Genomic DNA, 17404 nt, shown 5'->3' on the forward strand with positions numbered 1-17404 from the left:
ATTGCTGCACCGAGAAGCAGGTGAGTTGTTAATGCAGATTAAGTTGTCCTTCGAGGAGCTACTGCAATTAATCACCCAGTAACTCCCAAACCAAGAAGTATTGCCATGACACATTAGTGTTTCCAGATTTGGAAAGGACTTGATAAACGCTTAACTGAGCTCACGCAGCAAGCGAGCTGTGGTGGAGAGAAAAGCACGCCTCTTTCAGAGGAGGGCATGGATTCAAGGGAAAAATAACTTCCCTGTTCTGCCTGCTCGGTCAGTAACCTGTGTAGTCAATAATAGCTTTTATTTTATTATTTATTTATGTTATTTTACTTTACTGTATTTTATTTTATATAGGTGTTTGGCAGAAAAGAAGCAGGTTGGAGGAAGTCGGAGGTGTTTCATCCTCTCAGAGCTTGCTGATGACTGGAGGCTTCTTCACTTCCATGTAGCATCTTCCGCAGCAGCCCATGACTACTTGAAGTCTCTCTCTATTACAATATGAGGTATTCCCCCTCCTTTTTGATTCTTGTTCTCCGTGTCATATGGATTTGTAATGTTAAGGTAATGGAAGGTAGCATTTTGTAGTCCTCAAAGAGCTTTGGTAATTCTGGGTTAAGTCTGGCCTGGGGAACTGTATTTTACCACAGAACAGTGTTCATGTTATCAGTTATTGTACTGCAAAAGGGCCTAAAAATCTCATTATGATCCCCTCTCCAAAGGGTGTAGTATCAAAAGGCATTAACGAGGCAGGTAAGAGGATACCTGTGGTTATGGTGCCACGTGGCACTGTAAATTGAGGTAACCTGAGCCAGTGTGCACTGGAGAAAGGCAGTCACCGGTGGCAAATCCCTCAGATCACGGCTCAGTGCCTCCAGTGCAAAATCTGAGCCATGTAGAAATGGAGTGGAAACACCACGAGGGACAAGAACGGGAATGACCTTGTAGAATTTGTTGCTAACCAAAACAGGTGAAGTCACCTGCAGTTGTGTGGGAACCTGCCTGCAATGGGGCTAGGTATCAGCTTCCTGGTGTGGATTTTCCATCATAATTTACCGCTCAGGAAAAAAAAAAAAAAACAACACACACACAAAAAAACAAACACCACACAACACAAAACCAAAACAGAAAAAATGAAGTGAAAAAAACAAATGTTTTTTTGTGTAATGCCTCATAATAAGCTCTCTCTGTTGCGGCAGCAGCTGCAGTTTTTCCTCTCAGATTTCTCTTCTGTTATTACTGAGAAAGAATCAGCAGCTGCTTAGGAAGTAATCCAGAAAGATTCATTGAGAGGCTCCTGGTGATTTTTCAGATACTGATCGGACAGAAGTAACGTCATTGAGGAAGGGATGGGGTCTCCTGTGTTTCACCTGCTCCTCATAAATTAGTGGCTTGTGATAAGATGGTTTTCTACAAGGAAACAACAGGAGGAAGAATCAAGAAATAACAGGCCCAGGTGATGGGAGACGAGTGCATTTTTAATGTCACAGAGGGGGTGTGGGAATTGCTTAGGTTACTTTAATGATCATTTTTGCAGCTCTCTAGAAGCTTGTGCTCCACCACACTACTTTCCAACTGGCTGTACCTGGAGGGATCACCCAGAAGAGATACAAGAGATACACAGTATCCTCAAGTAGCATACCTTCAGGACACAACCCAGGTGGGGTTGATTTGGTGCTGTTGTCATGCCCTGTGTTTCACAGCTGGGTTGTCATCAGGAGAGCCATGTCCACCCATGGCTGGAGGCCAAAACCTGCTGGCTATCCCCCTGCCCTCCTGCCTCTGAACTCCCCCTGATGACACCCCAAGCCCAGCTGGCTCCAGGAATAACGCAGGGAGCTGGGGTGAGGTGGAGCCTCCAAAGGTCTCAAGGCCGTGAATCTTGTTATACAGAGAATGAAATGCAAAAGTTTCCTCTTCCTCAGTCACTTGCAGGTAGGGGAAGAAAACAATTAACCCCAGGTAAAAGCAGTTGGGCTAGCGACGTCCAATGCTGCCAAATGCTGTCCACTGAAGTACATGAGCTCTCAGGAATGTGGAAGAGATAACTGGAGGCTAATAGAGCCAATTACTTCTATGGAAAAATCCCAGCTCTTTCTCTTTATTGGAGTGGGCTCACGATCATCTATATAAAAGAAAGCTGTGTTCTGAGGACACACGCATTTGCATACGGATGGTGTTCTCTTGCAAATTATTTGAATAAAAATAAAAGAAAAATGAAAACAGGAGTTTTCACTCAAGGGAAAAGTTAATGAACTCACTTCTCTTTCTTTCACTCCCTGATTAAATATTATGTTACCATTTTATCTTTGTGCATGAAGAGTACAGCCCGATTCTGTATTTTGCCAGCTTCATTCATGAAGCTTTGTATTATTTTTACTGTGCTAGAAAATTAAAAATGACTCTCTCCACATGAGAAGCAGAATGAAGAAGAGAAGAGCAGTAATTCCCAGCAGTGTGGAAGAAGGAGAAAGTGAAAGATGAGACATCTTTTGTTTGTTCGAATAGGCATGAGATGTGCTCCAGCATGTGCTGATGGGAGTATTTCAAGAAGACCAGCTACAGAAGCTCAGCGAGAAATACAAAAGGCATTACCTGCTTTGTAAGATATGTATGACCTCCCTTTCTGAAGTTTTTTTTTTTTTTTCTTTTTAAACACTCATTGTTTCTGAGAGCCCATGAGTTCAGCAGCAAATTGCAGTGATGTTTTAGGTTTGACTGCTTGCTCGTTCTGATTCAGACCCTGTGGATTCTCAGTTTTAGTAGCTAGAGTGGATTTCAGCAGATTTGCAGCTAGACGAGCTGAGCATCACTGGACTTGCCTTTCTGCAGCGGGCAGGCGGCTCAGCTGAGCCGGTGTTGCTCACATGGTGCACCACGTTCTTTTAGGTGGCAGGCTCTTTTTTAGCATTGGCAACACTTAGAGAAAGAAGTCCAGACTCGTATGCCAGAGGTTGGCTCCAGAATTGGCTTGGTATTTTATTATCACATCAAAAGGCTATAGCCATGGATTTGTTGACTGCTGGATATAGGAATTTTGGAAGGAACGGCTGTCTGAGGCAGCACCAGAAAACCAGCTCTGTATGAAAGCAACGTGAAGGGGAAAGTCTGTTCCGGCTCAATATGGCTGTTTTTCAAATCTTTTTGAGAATGAACATTGTTGCTTACAATCTACAAGTGGATGCAGGATTTTATAGAGCCTTGATGCCTGAATGGCTTGCAGTCATGTACAGTCATGCAGCTGTTGAGATGTAAGCAGGGGTAACACGGGATCACAGAAGAGATGTCCACATGCAAACCTTGTAAAACACTTTTCTGGAGGAAAAAAAAATGTAAATTCTTAGTAAGGGTGAATGAAAAGCCAGTAAGCAAACATGCAAATGAGAGTGGGAAGAGGAGTTTTACCATTTGGAAGTAAACTCCTCCATCCAGGGATTTCATCTGTGCTACTCCTACTGGCCCATTTCAGTAGGAGCAAGTCTTCTAGCTGCCAATCAACCATTTTCTTTTTGATAATTATTCATATTGCTGTAGAAACGGAAATTATCTCTATTTTCTCACTTCCCAGTTGAAAACTGTAATTGCAGCTGCTCCCTCCCCCTTGTTTTGGAAGTTTTACATGCAGAGAGTCATCAGCCAGGCTTGCCTTAAATCAAATCTTCCCATGCAGCCTGGATGCTAATCTAGCAAGCACAACAGCTGCCTATTCTCAGCAAGGAGAAAAGCAACACATTTCTTCAGCCACTGGCTAGGGAATTCCTGCTCAAAGAAGAGGGCTACGCCTTGTCTGGAGCCTTTATAAAGTTATATGAGGCAGTTTCCTAAGGGCTTTCACAGTTACTGCTAATCATCTTAAACTGAAACAGGGCTTCCAAAAACGGCATGTAAATCCCCGTAACACACCTTCAATTTCCGTCTCCACGGCTACCCAGCTGCCCTGATCCTCTGTGACAGGATCTGGAAACTCTGTGATGCTTCCTTTTGCACTACTTCTACCCAAAAACCTCTCCACGGGCAGATGTCCTGCTCGCTCTTGGCTCCTCGCTCACAGGAGACATCATCTCTGCCATGTGGTGGGTGACAAGCCGAAGGGGAAGCCCGTGGGACATGTGATTGGCAGGGGACACAGGGATCTCTGCTCTCCCTCCAGCAGAGGGGTGATGATTTCCGCAGGGGTGTAAGAGAAGAGCCGGAGCCCCCCACACAGGCCTGCCCTGCCTGGCTGTGCTCACTCATCTGCCCAAAGGCTGGATCTGAAGGTTTCTTCAACACCATGTTAATAGCATTTATTCATGCTGCTTTTACTGAACCTTCTCATTCTGCTCTAAGACATGCAGCTTGCGAATAGCAGCTACTCCCCAGCCAGGGAAGCTGATTTGGGGGGACATGGTATATGCAGCCTTATTGGACATTTTCCAGTGACTTTATATGCAGACACTGCCTTCTCACTGAGAGCCAAAATCTGCCCTCTTCTGAAGTCTCTTGGGTCTAAATTAGTGAGATTTTTATATATCATGACTTGAATCTCAATGTGTTTCCTTGCTTGCCATCCCTGCGGTCACAGGGTAGGCAAGGAGAATTTGTGCTGCAGTTTACCTTGCGATAAGTGAGCTTTTTTGGTTGTCCTGGTGAACCACGTGATCAGCATGCATGTTCCTCGTGTTGCCAAAGCAGGAGCACTTTCTGCAAGGGACCATTTTCAAGGGTGCAGGATTTGCAGAGGCACGGATGTATGGAGCAGCGTTCCAGCAGCACGCAGGATCCCCCATCTGAACATCTGTGGTGAGGTGCATCTTCTCGGGGTAGCTGGCACTTGAGGTTCCTCCCCGAATATTACCCAAAACTCACAGAAGGAGTGCTGGATGCGCTAACGAACCTTTTGTGCTTGCAGATGCCCCCAAAGCGCTGCAGGGTCAAGAGCACGAAGCCAGACAAGAATCAACGAGGCCTTATGCAGGCACTCATGAATAACGAGCCAGCTAGTGGATTTGCAGATGGACTATAACAGCTTGTTATCTGATGTCTCCTGGGCTCAAACACTGAGACATCTGCAGTTTTTGACCTGTTTTTTCCCTCTGCTGGCTCAGTACCTAGTTAGCTGGTCATCCAACGTGGAACCAAAACAGAGGGAAGAAGACAGCAAATAGCAGTGAGCAGGAGATGCTGGAATAGTAAGATGCCAAAAGGACTGGAAATACAATGAGAACACAGGTTGCTTTGCTCTCCTATAGCTTTTTGTGCACAAAGCTTTCTAAGTTTGTTTCTGGAATTCTGTTGAAAGCAGAAGTTTCGGCTTGCCAATTGTCACTGAACTTTTATGTTGGTTTTATTCTGCATGTATTTTGCATCTTTAATCACTTCACTCAGCACTGTGAGTTAAAAATGAACCTGAAAACCAGACGTTGGGATTTCACTGGCTTTCCCTGTTTATTAATACAAAGCTCTCTTCATCTCATCTCCACCCGCCCCACCCCAGGGTGGGAAGAGCCCCCAGAGCACCCTGCTGGGTCATCCTGTGGGCTGTCCTCTGCTCCTTGGGGCACAGCGACTGTGCCAGCTAATAGCGTGCCTCTTCCCTGCTTCCAGGCTCTCATTGCTACAGAGTGCGTCCAGATTGTCAGAAGGGGTCATGCTCATCAGCCCCAGCCTAATCTCCTAATTAACTCCCGCTAATGTAAGTGCACTCAGGAAGATTCTTTTAGCCACTCTGCTCAAGAAATGAGAAGTCCTCTCTTGACGAGATAGCGTTTCTTGCTTCGTGCCTCAGTGTAGTGACAACGCTGTCTTGCTGCATGAGAAGGATTTGCCTCATCCTGTGGTGTTCATTTCTCATCCCTGGATTATAGATTATTTAAAATCAACTCAGGATAATAGGTGACAGCTCAGTGTATGTTATCTGCAGCATTTCAGCCTTGCATAGGCGGAGGCCTCCTGGCTTCCTGCTTCTGTAATTTCTGTGCCTCAGAAAAGTAAAGAAGTACAGACTGGGGTATGCACCTTGTAGTGACATGTGAGGCTCTGGGACCTCCCTGAGAAACGTGCTTTCACAGCTTCTGATTTAATTTGCCACATTGCATGGATGTCCTGCTCATTGTAGGCAAGGTTAGAAAAGGATTTAAGCCTGTTTCTGATGTGGAAAGAGAGCAGTCCCACAGGTAGTAACACAAAAAAGAGCTAAGCTCAGACTGACCCCAGGAAAAAAAGCAAAGCAAGCTCCCAAAATGGAGCATAACAGGACTGCATCGAGAGAGTGAATCTGGAGCAGGATGAGAATTGTACCTGCTTGCCTCACAAGCAGAGACTCTCCCCGCCTTCCCAACTTCAATTTTGCCTTGGAGAATCCATATGAAAACAAACAAACGCCAACTGAAATGCTTCTATTGTTTTCTGTCTCTGTTTGTAATGAAAGCTGCTCCTTTAAAACAGAGCAATATCCTCCCCTATGATTTTTGCAGTCACAACACAGAAATGGAGAAAACCTGAAAGCACAATTGACTCCTTTTGTTTTTTCCTAGACATGCCAGTGGGAAAGAGAACAAAAATCATGCCAAGTAAATCTAGATTTTTAACTGTCACCAATGATCAACAGAAAACAACCAAATGTTTATTCTGGTTTTATAGTTTGTGTTTAAGCTGATCAGCAGATCTTCAATTTGATATTCAGTCATCGTTACATAAAAATATCTTTTAGATCATTTCTTTATTAATTGATCACTTCTACAGAGTTTAGGCAGCAAGTTTTTGGGTGATAATTTAGTCACATACTTCCTTGGCATGCAGATTCTGTTCACAAATTCTTTGTTTGGTGATGCTCAGCTTGGTACTGGAGATCAAATCCCCTTTGTACTGAACTCGACAAGAAAATGTACAATAGTGTGAGCAGGGTGTTGATTTTATCTCTGCTGTATGTGCCATGGCAGGAGCTGCCATAACATCTAATGCCAAACCCTTAACACCCATATACTGCTCTGGAAGTACAGCTCCTCGTATCGGGTACCGAGCAGTCACAATTCTGAGCAAAAAGCAAGGGAGGGGCTGCAGCCCTGCTACTGGAGATGTAAAAGAGAGGCAGCAAGGAGAAAGATGTCTCGTTTATTGCCTAGCAGGTTGGATTACTCTTCTGTGTGTGGTTTGCTTGTGTGGCACCAGTGACATGGGTGTGCAAGCTGCAGCCACTCACAGGTCTCTGCAACCTGCCTGCTTCCTGGTTATTATCTTCCTCCTAGACCATCGTAAACATTTCTGCAGGCAAGCATCTAAGGTCATGCTGCTAAATCTGTATGCGTGCACCGAAATATCATGATACATGTCTTTCTCCTCATGTGTTTAATGCTGAAAAATTCCATCAAATTCAACAAGAGCTCAGCATGTAATATAAAGCAGCTGTTTATGAGTGCTCAAGTACAGAATTAAGAACCAAACGTCAGGCAGCCAGATTTGAAAAATGTAGTCAGCCTGTAACTGATGTGCCCTGCTGAAAGGAGTCTGGTCTAAAAATGCTCACGAAGTGTGATAGTTTATGATGTAAAGGAACCTGTAGCTAGCAGTGTGTGCTTCCTACTTGTTCTGGGTTTCATTATGCCTTCCTGCCTCACAGAACAGCTGTAACATTAAACCCATTGAAATTTGTAAAGTGCTTAGAGATCCGCTGAAGGGAGGCAGGAGGGAAGTAAAAGGTACTCAATTTTCATTGCTATTTTATCAGGCAAGATAGTTTCCAGAATGTCTTCATAATAAATAAGAATAAATAGCTGCAAACGTAGAATCTATCCTGCGCTCGCTAATAGGTGAATAAGGAGAAGGCGAGTGCAGATTTGAAGATTTGAATTCATATTTCATACCTTTCTTGGGACCGTGGCTTGAAGCACCATGGTGCACTTCACTTCTGCTAACATTTGAATAACAGTGGCAAACAGTTTGTTTGACCATTTTCTCCTGTCAAATTTCAACTAGATTTTCAAATAAATCATTCACCAATATTTTTTCCTCATGACTTGGTTACCTCAATAGCCATCTGAACAATATTCATCAAATAAATTACCCACTTTTTTTTTCCCGTCAATCTGCAAATAATTTATTCACAAATACTTTTTACAGAAGGCAGCCAGCTCTAGCCAGGACAAATCAAGGTAATTTCCTGCCCTTTTGATCAAATGCCAGTAGGACTTTATCTTGGACAGCTCAATAGAGACAGGTTTTAATGCATAATACATAATGGGTAAGCTGAGTTTTTCACAGTTCTTTGTGAGCTCTCTGCTGTTGCCCATATTTCTGTTCAGCTACCGAGAGAGGAATGACAGGGGGCATGTATTTTATATCCAGGTACGTTTGGAAGCATTTCACCAAACCGACTGTGCATCTTAGAGGCTGTCGGGCTCATGCCAGCTACAGCTGTGCTGGGGCAGCCCCTTGGCTGGTTAGTAGGGCAAGGCGAGATTGAACAGGAGCTGAGGATGAGTATTGTGCCCGCTCCAAAATCCAAAGTGAACCTCAAAGCAGAAGGAAATCGAGACTTTGGCCAGCACACTGGGATAATGTCCCTAGCTCTTGAGAAAAGGATCTTTAATAAGTACCCACGGCACCAGACAGCACATCTAGGTGTAGGTGTCTGCAGGACAGCTTTGCGCTGTGGTTCCCTTTGCCCAGGGCAGTTTGGGAGCTGCTGACGGTCTCCTTCCTGCCCTTAGTGTCTGCCCTGCTGCTGACAGAGCAGTTGAGCATGGACTTACCTGTCTGCCTAGCCCTCTCTTTGTTGTGGAGAGCTTATGGCTGCCGCACACCAGCAGCAAGGGCCCTCACTTACAGCAGGCAGTGGCACCAAAAGATTGTTCTGCTGCTTAGGGTTCGCAGCCAGCGATCAGCGATCATGTTGTTGAATATAACCCTTCAATGGTGATCCTTCTCCGAGAGACTGCTGGCTAATCTAGTTACCCCAGAATGAGAGGTGCCTTCAGCCAATGCATTATGCAGCAATCTAGGTATGAAGAAATGCAGGCAAACATTTCTGCAGTGTCATCAAGAAATGAAATAGATGTGGTATCTACGCAACGACAACAATGCCAAATGCTGAAAGTCAAACTGGATGCCTTCCTAAGAAACAAACAACTGACCACATATTTACCCTGCACGTCATAAATAAACATGGAGAAAGCACAAAAACAGAGGAAGATATTTGTCTTGACTTTATACTCAGACAAAGCTTTTAACTCGGTCTGGCTCCTGTAGCTGAACTATACAAAATGGAATTGGCAAGGGGAAAAAATGACATAATCACATACATGTAACAATCCATTGAAAGTAGGACACGCAACAAAAAAAAAAGAGAAGAAAACAGGCTTTGAAGGAGAAGGTAGACTAACTCAGTGGTCAGCTTCAGCCCTGTTCTTTTTGGCATCTATGCTGGTGACTTATCAGCCTCAGAGAAATGGTTTTAAAATCGAATGAGGGATCTCAAACATCTGCTTAAATTGTCACAGCATTTCAAAACATTGTTTAACACAGCCTGCTGCAAGGCCACGGTGTGAGAAAGGAAGAACATCAGTAATGAACGGCTGTCTTGGAAAACAGATGCAAAAAGAGACTTGAGGATTCAGCATGGGTGATGGACTCCACAAGCTGTTTGTATAGGGTTGCCAGTTAATGGTGTAATTCTGTTTCCATGTATGTGGGAAGGGGAAAACCAAATAATGATAAAGAAATAGCTTTTCCTCCGTGTGCAGCATGTGTACAGACCACTATGATATTGTATCCAGGGTGGGTGCCTGCATGTCAACAAGCACGTAGAAATGTGGGAGAATCCGAAAGATGCTGCAGGGGCTGGGAAGTGAATCCTATAATGCGAGGCGTCGGCGAAAACAATCCATTCTGTTTAGCAGTGAGCAGTGATAGGAGCACTGTGTATAGTTACTTATCCATGAAAATGGGTTGTGAGTGCAGGTTTGTAGACAAAAGCATAACAAGTTCTGATGTTTCGAAGTCAAAGTCGGACAAATTCAACCTTGAAAGAAGCAATTTTCTAGCAGCAAGAGTAATGAGACGTTGGAGTAAATTAGCGGATGGAACAAGGCACTCTCCATTCCTTGGAGCCTTTAAGACAAGATGTGTTTTCTTTCAAATAAAACTGCCTTGATCCAGCTGCTGGGAAAAAATTCATGGCTTGTGTACACATGTCAGATTAAGGGGTTACGGTGGCCCCTCCTATCTGGAAGTCTGACCGTGTATATGGGAAGGAAGTTGGTTCCTACTAAATGTGAAGTAAAAGGGTGAGGTGCCACTTGTTGGGAATACCACACACCACAACTCTAGGATCATAGGGGTTTATTTTTTCTTTTCACCTGTACAATTCCAGTGCCAAGTCATAGTGAAGTAGACACCTGCACCTGGCAGCTACAGTAAATGCAACAGGGCCTTCCAAATTGGACAGTCAGAAGGCAAAGCTTTCCAGGGGTACAAAGAAAATCCTCAAGACCATCTCTTGGAGAAAGCTACTGCTGCGACCATTCACTAATTCAGGTCCTAGCTCGCTGATCCTAACCCAGCAGCAGAACACAGGAAACATGAAGCACAGAGCAAACAGAGTGGGGCTCCTGCAGAGCCAGTGGATTGTGCATGCAGTGAACTTTGCATCCGTGACTACATCCATATGTACCTGTTAGGATTGCTGCTGCGAGGCCTAAGGGGTACAAGGGGACATGTTTTCAGGACTAGAGTTTGGTGAAGGATCAGTAGTTTAACCAGCATGACGGAAGTAGACTGGTAAGGAGGAGAGAGCTAATCAGTTTTCTGAATTTGACGTTAAGAAACATGTTTTGGTATACAGAAGAGATGCTTTTCAGTGAAGGAAAAGAATTTCAGAAAAAATGTATTTGAGTGCTGGCCAGAGGAGGAGGTAGAACAGAATGATCACAAACAGGTGGCAAGAACAAACGGGCATAGAGGGTATTGTAAACACAAAAAAGTCCTGTTTTGTTTGGGCAGCCGCTGCTCAGTCATGTTTGTGGCTGTAGCCTCACTTACAATTTAGAAGACAGGATAACTTCAGCATGGCTGGGACCAAGTGTCCCCCAGGCACCTCGCAGCTGCAGCTCTGCAAAGGTATCTCTTGTACCAGAGCTCAGGTAATTGCAGTTGGAACATAAAAGTTCTCACCAAGCCTCACCAGGAGGCTCCTGTCTCATTCCTATCAGGCAACACCCTCCCTCCTGTGAAGCATTATGGAATTAATGGCAAAGTCCAACCCCAAATCCCATCTGGTAATCATTCCCAGGCGCGAACACAGTGCACACTTCCTGCTGGTGGGAGCAAACAACCTCACCCAACCCAAGGCATGCTGCAGGCCGAGGTGTGCTGGGGACACCGGAATAAAGCCCACGCCAGCCATTTGCTGCTGGAGGAGGTGCTCAAAACCGTGCACGGGCTCTGGAGGCTCCCTGCACAGCAACTGTAATGCAGGCCTGGCTCTGCCAAAACACAGCAAACCAGGTGGCCTGAAGGGAGCCTGGGAAGACAAGAGCAGGACACACACATGGAGGGTGATGATTTTGCAGCTAATAACCATCCTGGCTTGTATCAGGAGTAGTGTAACCAACAAGACCAGGGAGGTGATTGTCCTCCTGTACTCAGCTCTGGTGAGGCCGCACCTCGAGTGCTGTGTTCAGCTTTGGGCCCCTCACTACAAGAAGGACATTGAGGCCCTGGAGTGTGTCCAGAGAAGGGCTACGAAGGTGGTGAAGGGCCAGGAACACAAGTCCTTTGAGGAGCGGCTGAGGGCACTGGGGTTGTTTGGTCTGGAGGAGGCTCAGGGGAGACCTTATTGCTCTCTACAGCTACCTTCTTGCAGATAACTAGTGAGAGGACTAGAGGAAATGGCCTCAAGGTGTGCCAGGGGAGGTTCAGGTTGGCAATGAGGAGACATTTCTTCTCAGAAAGAGCAGTCAGGCGTTCGGACGGGTTGCCCAGAGAGGTGGTGGAGTCACCGTCCCTGGGGGTGTTCAAGGAGAGGCTGGACGTGGTGCTTGGGGACATGGGTTAGCGGGTGATGTTGGTGGCAGGGGATGGTTGGACCGGGTGACCTTGGAGAGCTTTTCCAGTCTTACTGACCCTATGCTTCTACAACATGGCAAGGAGATTGAAACTCCCCAAGTTTCCTGACCCTTTTGCTTTCACGGGCAATCAGGAACTCAACCCCCCCGGCCAAACCCACACGGGCAGGCGGGGGGCTGCGGTGCTGTGGCAGGGGCACGGCGGGGTGCCCAGGGGCGGGCAGGGGGCACCTCCTGCCCTGCCCACACCTCGCAGTGCAGGCAGCGGCACTGCCTAAGGGGACGGGGACGGGGACGGGGACGGGGACGGGGCCGGGGCGGGCTGGGCGCCATGTCGGCCCGGCCAGGCCCAGCGGCCGGGGGGGGGGGGGGGCGGCGGCGGCTCTGCCGGGCCCCGCGTGCTCGGAGGCCGGGCGGCGGCGGCCGGGCCGGGCCGGGCAGGGCGGGAGGCTCCGGCTCCGCCCCGCTCGGGGCTCCGGGGGCCGTCCCCGCTCCGCCGCCCCCCCGCTACCTGCGGGCAGGGGCGGGCGCTGGGGAAAGTTTGTCTCCGTGGTTGGCTGCGCGGCGCGGCGCGGCCGGTTCGGGGCGGGCGGGCGGCTCCGTGCTGCTCGGCGGGGCAGCGGGCGGCGAGCCGGGAGCGCTGCCGCCGGTCCCCGGGCCAGGGAGGCGAGCAGGAGGCGTGCGGCATGGGGCAGCGCGGGGACAGGGCGCCCTGCCTCCCCCTCCTCCTCCTCATGCTGCTGCTCGGTGAGCGCGGGGGGCTGCAGGTAGCGGGGAAGGGCAGGGCCCGCGGACCCTCTGCGCCGGGGCCGTGCCCCAAACTTTGGGGTGGGGGCTCCCCGGGGACCCCCCTGGGGCTGGGGGGGGGTCGGGACCCGCTGGTGCAGGTGCTGGGCGCTGGCTCCTTCCCGCGGGGTGGGCGATGGCTGGCTGGCTGGTTGGTGGCTTTTTTATGATTATTATTTTTTTTAATTCATCGTTTTAACATTTGGGGTCCCGCTGAGTTGGGGCGGGCAGGGGAGGTGGGAGCCGGGCTCCCCAGGTCCGGGGGCAAGGAGCGGGGTGCCCCCCCCCTGCCCGGCACCGCCTGCCTTCAGACAAAACGCTGCCCGCCCGCCTGGGCTGCGCTCCGGCTTGGGACACGGCAGCGACCGGGAAGCCTCGTCCCAACTCTGCAGAGCGGGCAGCCGGGCCTCCCAAATCTGGGCTCCCCCCCCGGCTGGGTCCCGGGGCGGCCAGGCTGGGCGAGAGGTGCCCGCTCTGCTTCCCCCGGCTTGCAGCCTCGTTTCTCTTCGGCACCGTGCCGGCTGGGGAAGCGGCGGAGAACCGCCGAGGACACCTTTTAGCCTCTTTGGTTAGGAAACGGAGAGGGAATAACAATTTTTTCGAGAGAGTGGTTTAGTAGGACAAGCAGAAAAGCAGGGCTCTCGGATAAAGCGCTCGGGATCACGCAGCGAAAAGTAAATGTATTAAGGGTGGTGTGCAACAGGGAAGTTTTTCTTTGTTTTTCCTCCTTAATTCCAGACAAAATAATTCCCATAACTTAAAACGTGCATGCACAGATATCGATCCACCATTTGCAGCGTGGTTTGTCTGTATGGTCTGTCCTTTTTTTAATTACAGTCGTGCTGTTAAAATTGAAAGTGCTTTTGTGTGCAGGAAAAAAATACCCTGAACTTTTCGGAATGACTTGTCTGGTGTGTTGCGGTGTGACCGTCTCCTGATACAATTTGTAGCTTCTCTGAGCTATTCCAAATGTTGCGAGGAGGCTGTGTGAGAGGTTGGGGAGGTGCTGCTCCTCTCACTCTGGGTGGGAAAAGTGTGCTTCTGCAAACGTGTGTTTTCCAGGAGCTCTTTAATAGAGGAGACGGGCTGTTGTTTCTTTCTTTTAATTAATGTGCTGCAAGTGTTGATGAATTTCCGTATAACCAAGGTGGAGGGAAGGAGTTGAAGCATGGAAAAGTTCATCCCTTGCGTGTACTTAAGCTTGATTGTTTCGTTCAGATCTTTACGGAATAACCCAGCAAATGGTTGAAGTATCTGGCCATGACAAATAGGAATGTTTTCTCATCCTTTCTCCTGGATCCAGTACCACTGTTGTTATCTGTTAGTGCCAGTGTTGGTAAGGAGATGGTGGATCCTGAATTAAAGGCTTGATCTAGTCTGTCTGCTTCCCTCTGGTGTGGTTAGATTCTGAGGAGAGAGGGCAGCACGAGGGAGTTTTGCACTGCCATTCCCTCTTTTATGTGTGATTTCATTCTGCAGTCAGCCTGCCTAATCAACCTGTGAAACATTGTGGAAACCAAAACATCCTTCCTAGGACAACACTTTAAAAAAAAAAAACAAACCCACAGGTATCTAGTGGTTACTAGGCCTCAGACTGTAGCGTCTGAGAGTGAGCCTTGCAGCCTCTGGGTTTTATTTTTTTTCCTGTTCTTGTTTGAGATTTAAGGTAAGGTTTTCAGTGTAACTGATCAAAAGCTCGTTTTTGTGTACGTGCTGTGGGACAGGAGGAGAGCAGGCGCTCACTAGATCCTGAGGGAATACCACTGATGCTGGGTTTCCCAGGGGTGACCTTTTTCTTACTGTCACTTAGACCTGGGTGACACACGCTGTCTGCTGTGATGGCAGCCAGTGCCAGCATGCCAGATCCCCAGAAGCCTTGTGTGCACATAAATATGTTATTTCCTACAACTTGCACCTGGAATTTTTCAGTGTTTGTTTTTCTTTTCCTCAGGAGCTACAGCAGCAAGTCATTTGAATCAAGCTTTAGCTCAGGCTCTGTGTTAGAAAGCTTTTGGCAATTAGTGTAAGTTATTGCGATCATGAACTTAAAGGAAAAGCGCGCTTTAATCTTTTCCTGGGTTTGCACCTAAAGCAAAAGCATGAGAAAATGGGTGAGCCATAAGGTTTAGGGCGGGGAAGTGGTGCATGGACGAGCGCCCACGCACCTTTCAAGGTGTGTTGCAGGGAATTTGCTTCCTTTCCCTGCTGGTGTCTGCTCACCTGCTGGCAAGTTCAGCGCTGGTGGCCTTTGCTCTCCTTCTGCTGGAAGGAGGTGGACTCGTGCCCACACTACTACTCAGAGGAGGAGCAGGCGGTGAGGCCTGCATACCTCTGCTGTAGCTTTAGCGGTGGTTAAAAAGCACATGCTGAAGGCTGGAGCTGGGTTGGTGGGACACTGGAAGGCAGGTGTTGTTTCTGAGGAGGAAGCATTTCCCATGTGTTTTTGCCATGCTGATGTATTTTCTTAGAGTGTAGGCTGTGGGAGTCTGTGGAAATCAGAGGAAAAGCAGTACAGCAAGTGTTTTTACCCTTGCACCCTGTGCTCCTTCAGGTCAGCAGATGATAGCTTAGTCACCTCTTTCTGGCTCTTGTGCATCTTTCGAGGTCCAGAACTACTTTTCAGTAGCACAGGTGCTTTTTCTGAAATTTCTTCATCCCTGTTTTCCAGATTTCTCAATTGCTACGTTTCAACACTGCAACAGCTTGCGCTCTTTAGGTAGCCTCTGTTGTATTTGGCTCTAATCCCTGAATCGAAGTGTAAGCCTGCCCGAACAAGATTTGAACTAAGCAGTAGGGGTCACTTAAAAATGCAGCCACATGCTCGATTAGAAGGGATTGTAGGTTAAAAAAAATAAATAAAATACATATATGTAGATAAATCCACATCTATATACAAACAAACATTTGGGGACATCTGAGATTTCAGCTTTCATGTTTGATAAACTGATGGGTTTTATGTGGTGGTGGTGTGTTTTTTTTTTTTTTTTTTTTTTTTTCTAGTTGCCACAGTCCTTTTCAAACACCTGCAAAACTGATCTGTGTGTCTTCTTAATGAAGAAAAAGTTGCATATCTAAGTGAGATACTTTTTGAAACTAAATGTTACAATTGTCTCTTTTAGATGCCTTTCACTGATACATTTTTGTGTGAAGTCCTGTGTTTTAGGAGGAAGAGTAATGGACACCTTATCTGAAGGTGTGAAGCCTTCCTATGTGTATAGAAATTAATCACTGGAAAGTTAAATTGTAAAGGACTTGAGGAAAACATTGCTAATATCAATTGGGTCAAAGTAAGGGTTATGTTGGTGTCTGTCAAGGTCTCTGAGTTTTGAAGGAAGGACATTAGATGAAGTATGAAGTGAGGGTGTCTGTTATAACATGAAAAATGTATTTTTCTTTGCATTTTGCTTTTGACTTTTCCTGGAGATGTTACCTACAAGGCCTAGCAGTCCTGCTTTTTTTAGAAGATCTGCAGTAGTAAATAATGAAGCCTGATGTGTAAGACACCTGTAATGTTTGTTATGGATACTGATGTTTCACTCTGTGCCCAAGAATAATAACTCAGGCTGAGGGAGTTGGCGTTGTTCAGCGTGGAGAAGAGAAGTCTCTGGGGAGACCTTACAGTGGCCTGCCAGTACCTCAAGGGGGCCTGCAGGAAAGCTGGGGAGGGACTCCCTGTCAGGGGGTGTGGTGACAGGACAAGGGGGAATGGCTTTAATGAAAACAAGTAGATTTAGATTAGATACAAGGTAGAAATTCTTTACTCTGAGGGAGGTGAGGCCCTGTCCCAGGCTGCCCAGAGAAGCTGTGGGTGCCCCATCCCTGGAGGTGCTCAAGGCCAGGCTGGATGGGGCTTTGGGCAGCCTGGGCTGGTGGGAGGTGTCCCTGCCCATGGCAGCAGGACAGAAACTAGATGGTCCTTAAGGTCCCTTCCAACCCAAACCATTCTGTGATTCTATGAGTAAGCCATTTCCTGCACAACCCTTGTTCCTAACCCAAAGAAGGTGTACACCAAAACTGAATTAAAGAAGAAAGGGAGAGACTGTCACATAATCAGGCTTGTCTGGGTGTTGATAGTTCTTGCCTTAAAGAAGGAATGAGCTTGTTTCAAGATACCGAGTTCTCCAATTGTCCATTTTTTTGTAAGTTGATTGTTAAGAAAATCTCAAATTGTAGCTTTCTTCCAAGGCTTGAATACCCGCTGAGAAGTGCTCTAAAATAATGAGATGAAAGTTTAAAACATCTTATGCATTAGGTTTTATAGGTGGCAAAGGTATAAAGATAGATAATCTGTTTCAAAAAAATTGTGTTTGAGATAGGATGATCTGAAAAATAGCTTTTCAGATGCCAAAAGCCGTGAATCTTATCTTTCTAGATCATCAGCATATCTAAAACAGGATTCAAGAGCTTAACGTGAACTTACAGAACTTAGCTCGAAATACTGAGATACTGCTTTTTGTATCAGAATCTGGCTTATTTGTAGACATGAGGGCTTTCAGATTTGAAAAACAGCTGATTTCATCTAACTAAAGTCCGAGACAGAAAAAGGGATGGTCTGTTTTTTTCCTCTGTAGTTGGAAGAGGTTTCAGAACTG

At 46.9% G+C, this 17404-nt stretch overlaps 1 protein-coding gene across 4 annotated transcripts in view; it reads left to right on the top strand.

Annotated features, from left to right (window-relative positions):
- PTGFRN (prostaglandin F2 receptor inhibitor) overlaps positions 1-17404 on the top strand; it is a 102237-nt gene that overhangs the window by 24413 nt on the left and 60420 nt on the right. For 3 of the 4 annotated variants that reach the window (XM_038184413.2, XM_072025476.1, XM_072025471.1), the window contains one exon: positions 343-491. Coding sequence is in view for 1 of the 4 variants with exons in the window: in XM_038184398.2 (XP_038040326.1) it covers positions 12713-12773 (61 nt within the window). In the remaining 3 variants the exon portion in view is untranslated. Of the gene's footprint in view, positions 1-342; positions 492-12518; positions 12774-17404 lie in introns of those variants that run through there. The other variant, XM_038184398.2, reaches the window with a different exon arrangement.

The sequence above is a fragment of the Anas platyrhynchos genome, chromosome 1, assembly GCF_047663525.1.
Source record: "Anas platyrhynchos isolate ZD024472 breed Pekin duck chromosome 1, IASCAAS_PekinDuck_T2T, whole genome shotgun sequence".
Taxonomy (NCBI): Eukaryota; Metazoa; Chordata; class Aves; order Anseriformes; family Anatidae; genus Anas; species Anas platyrhynchos.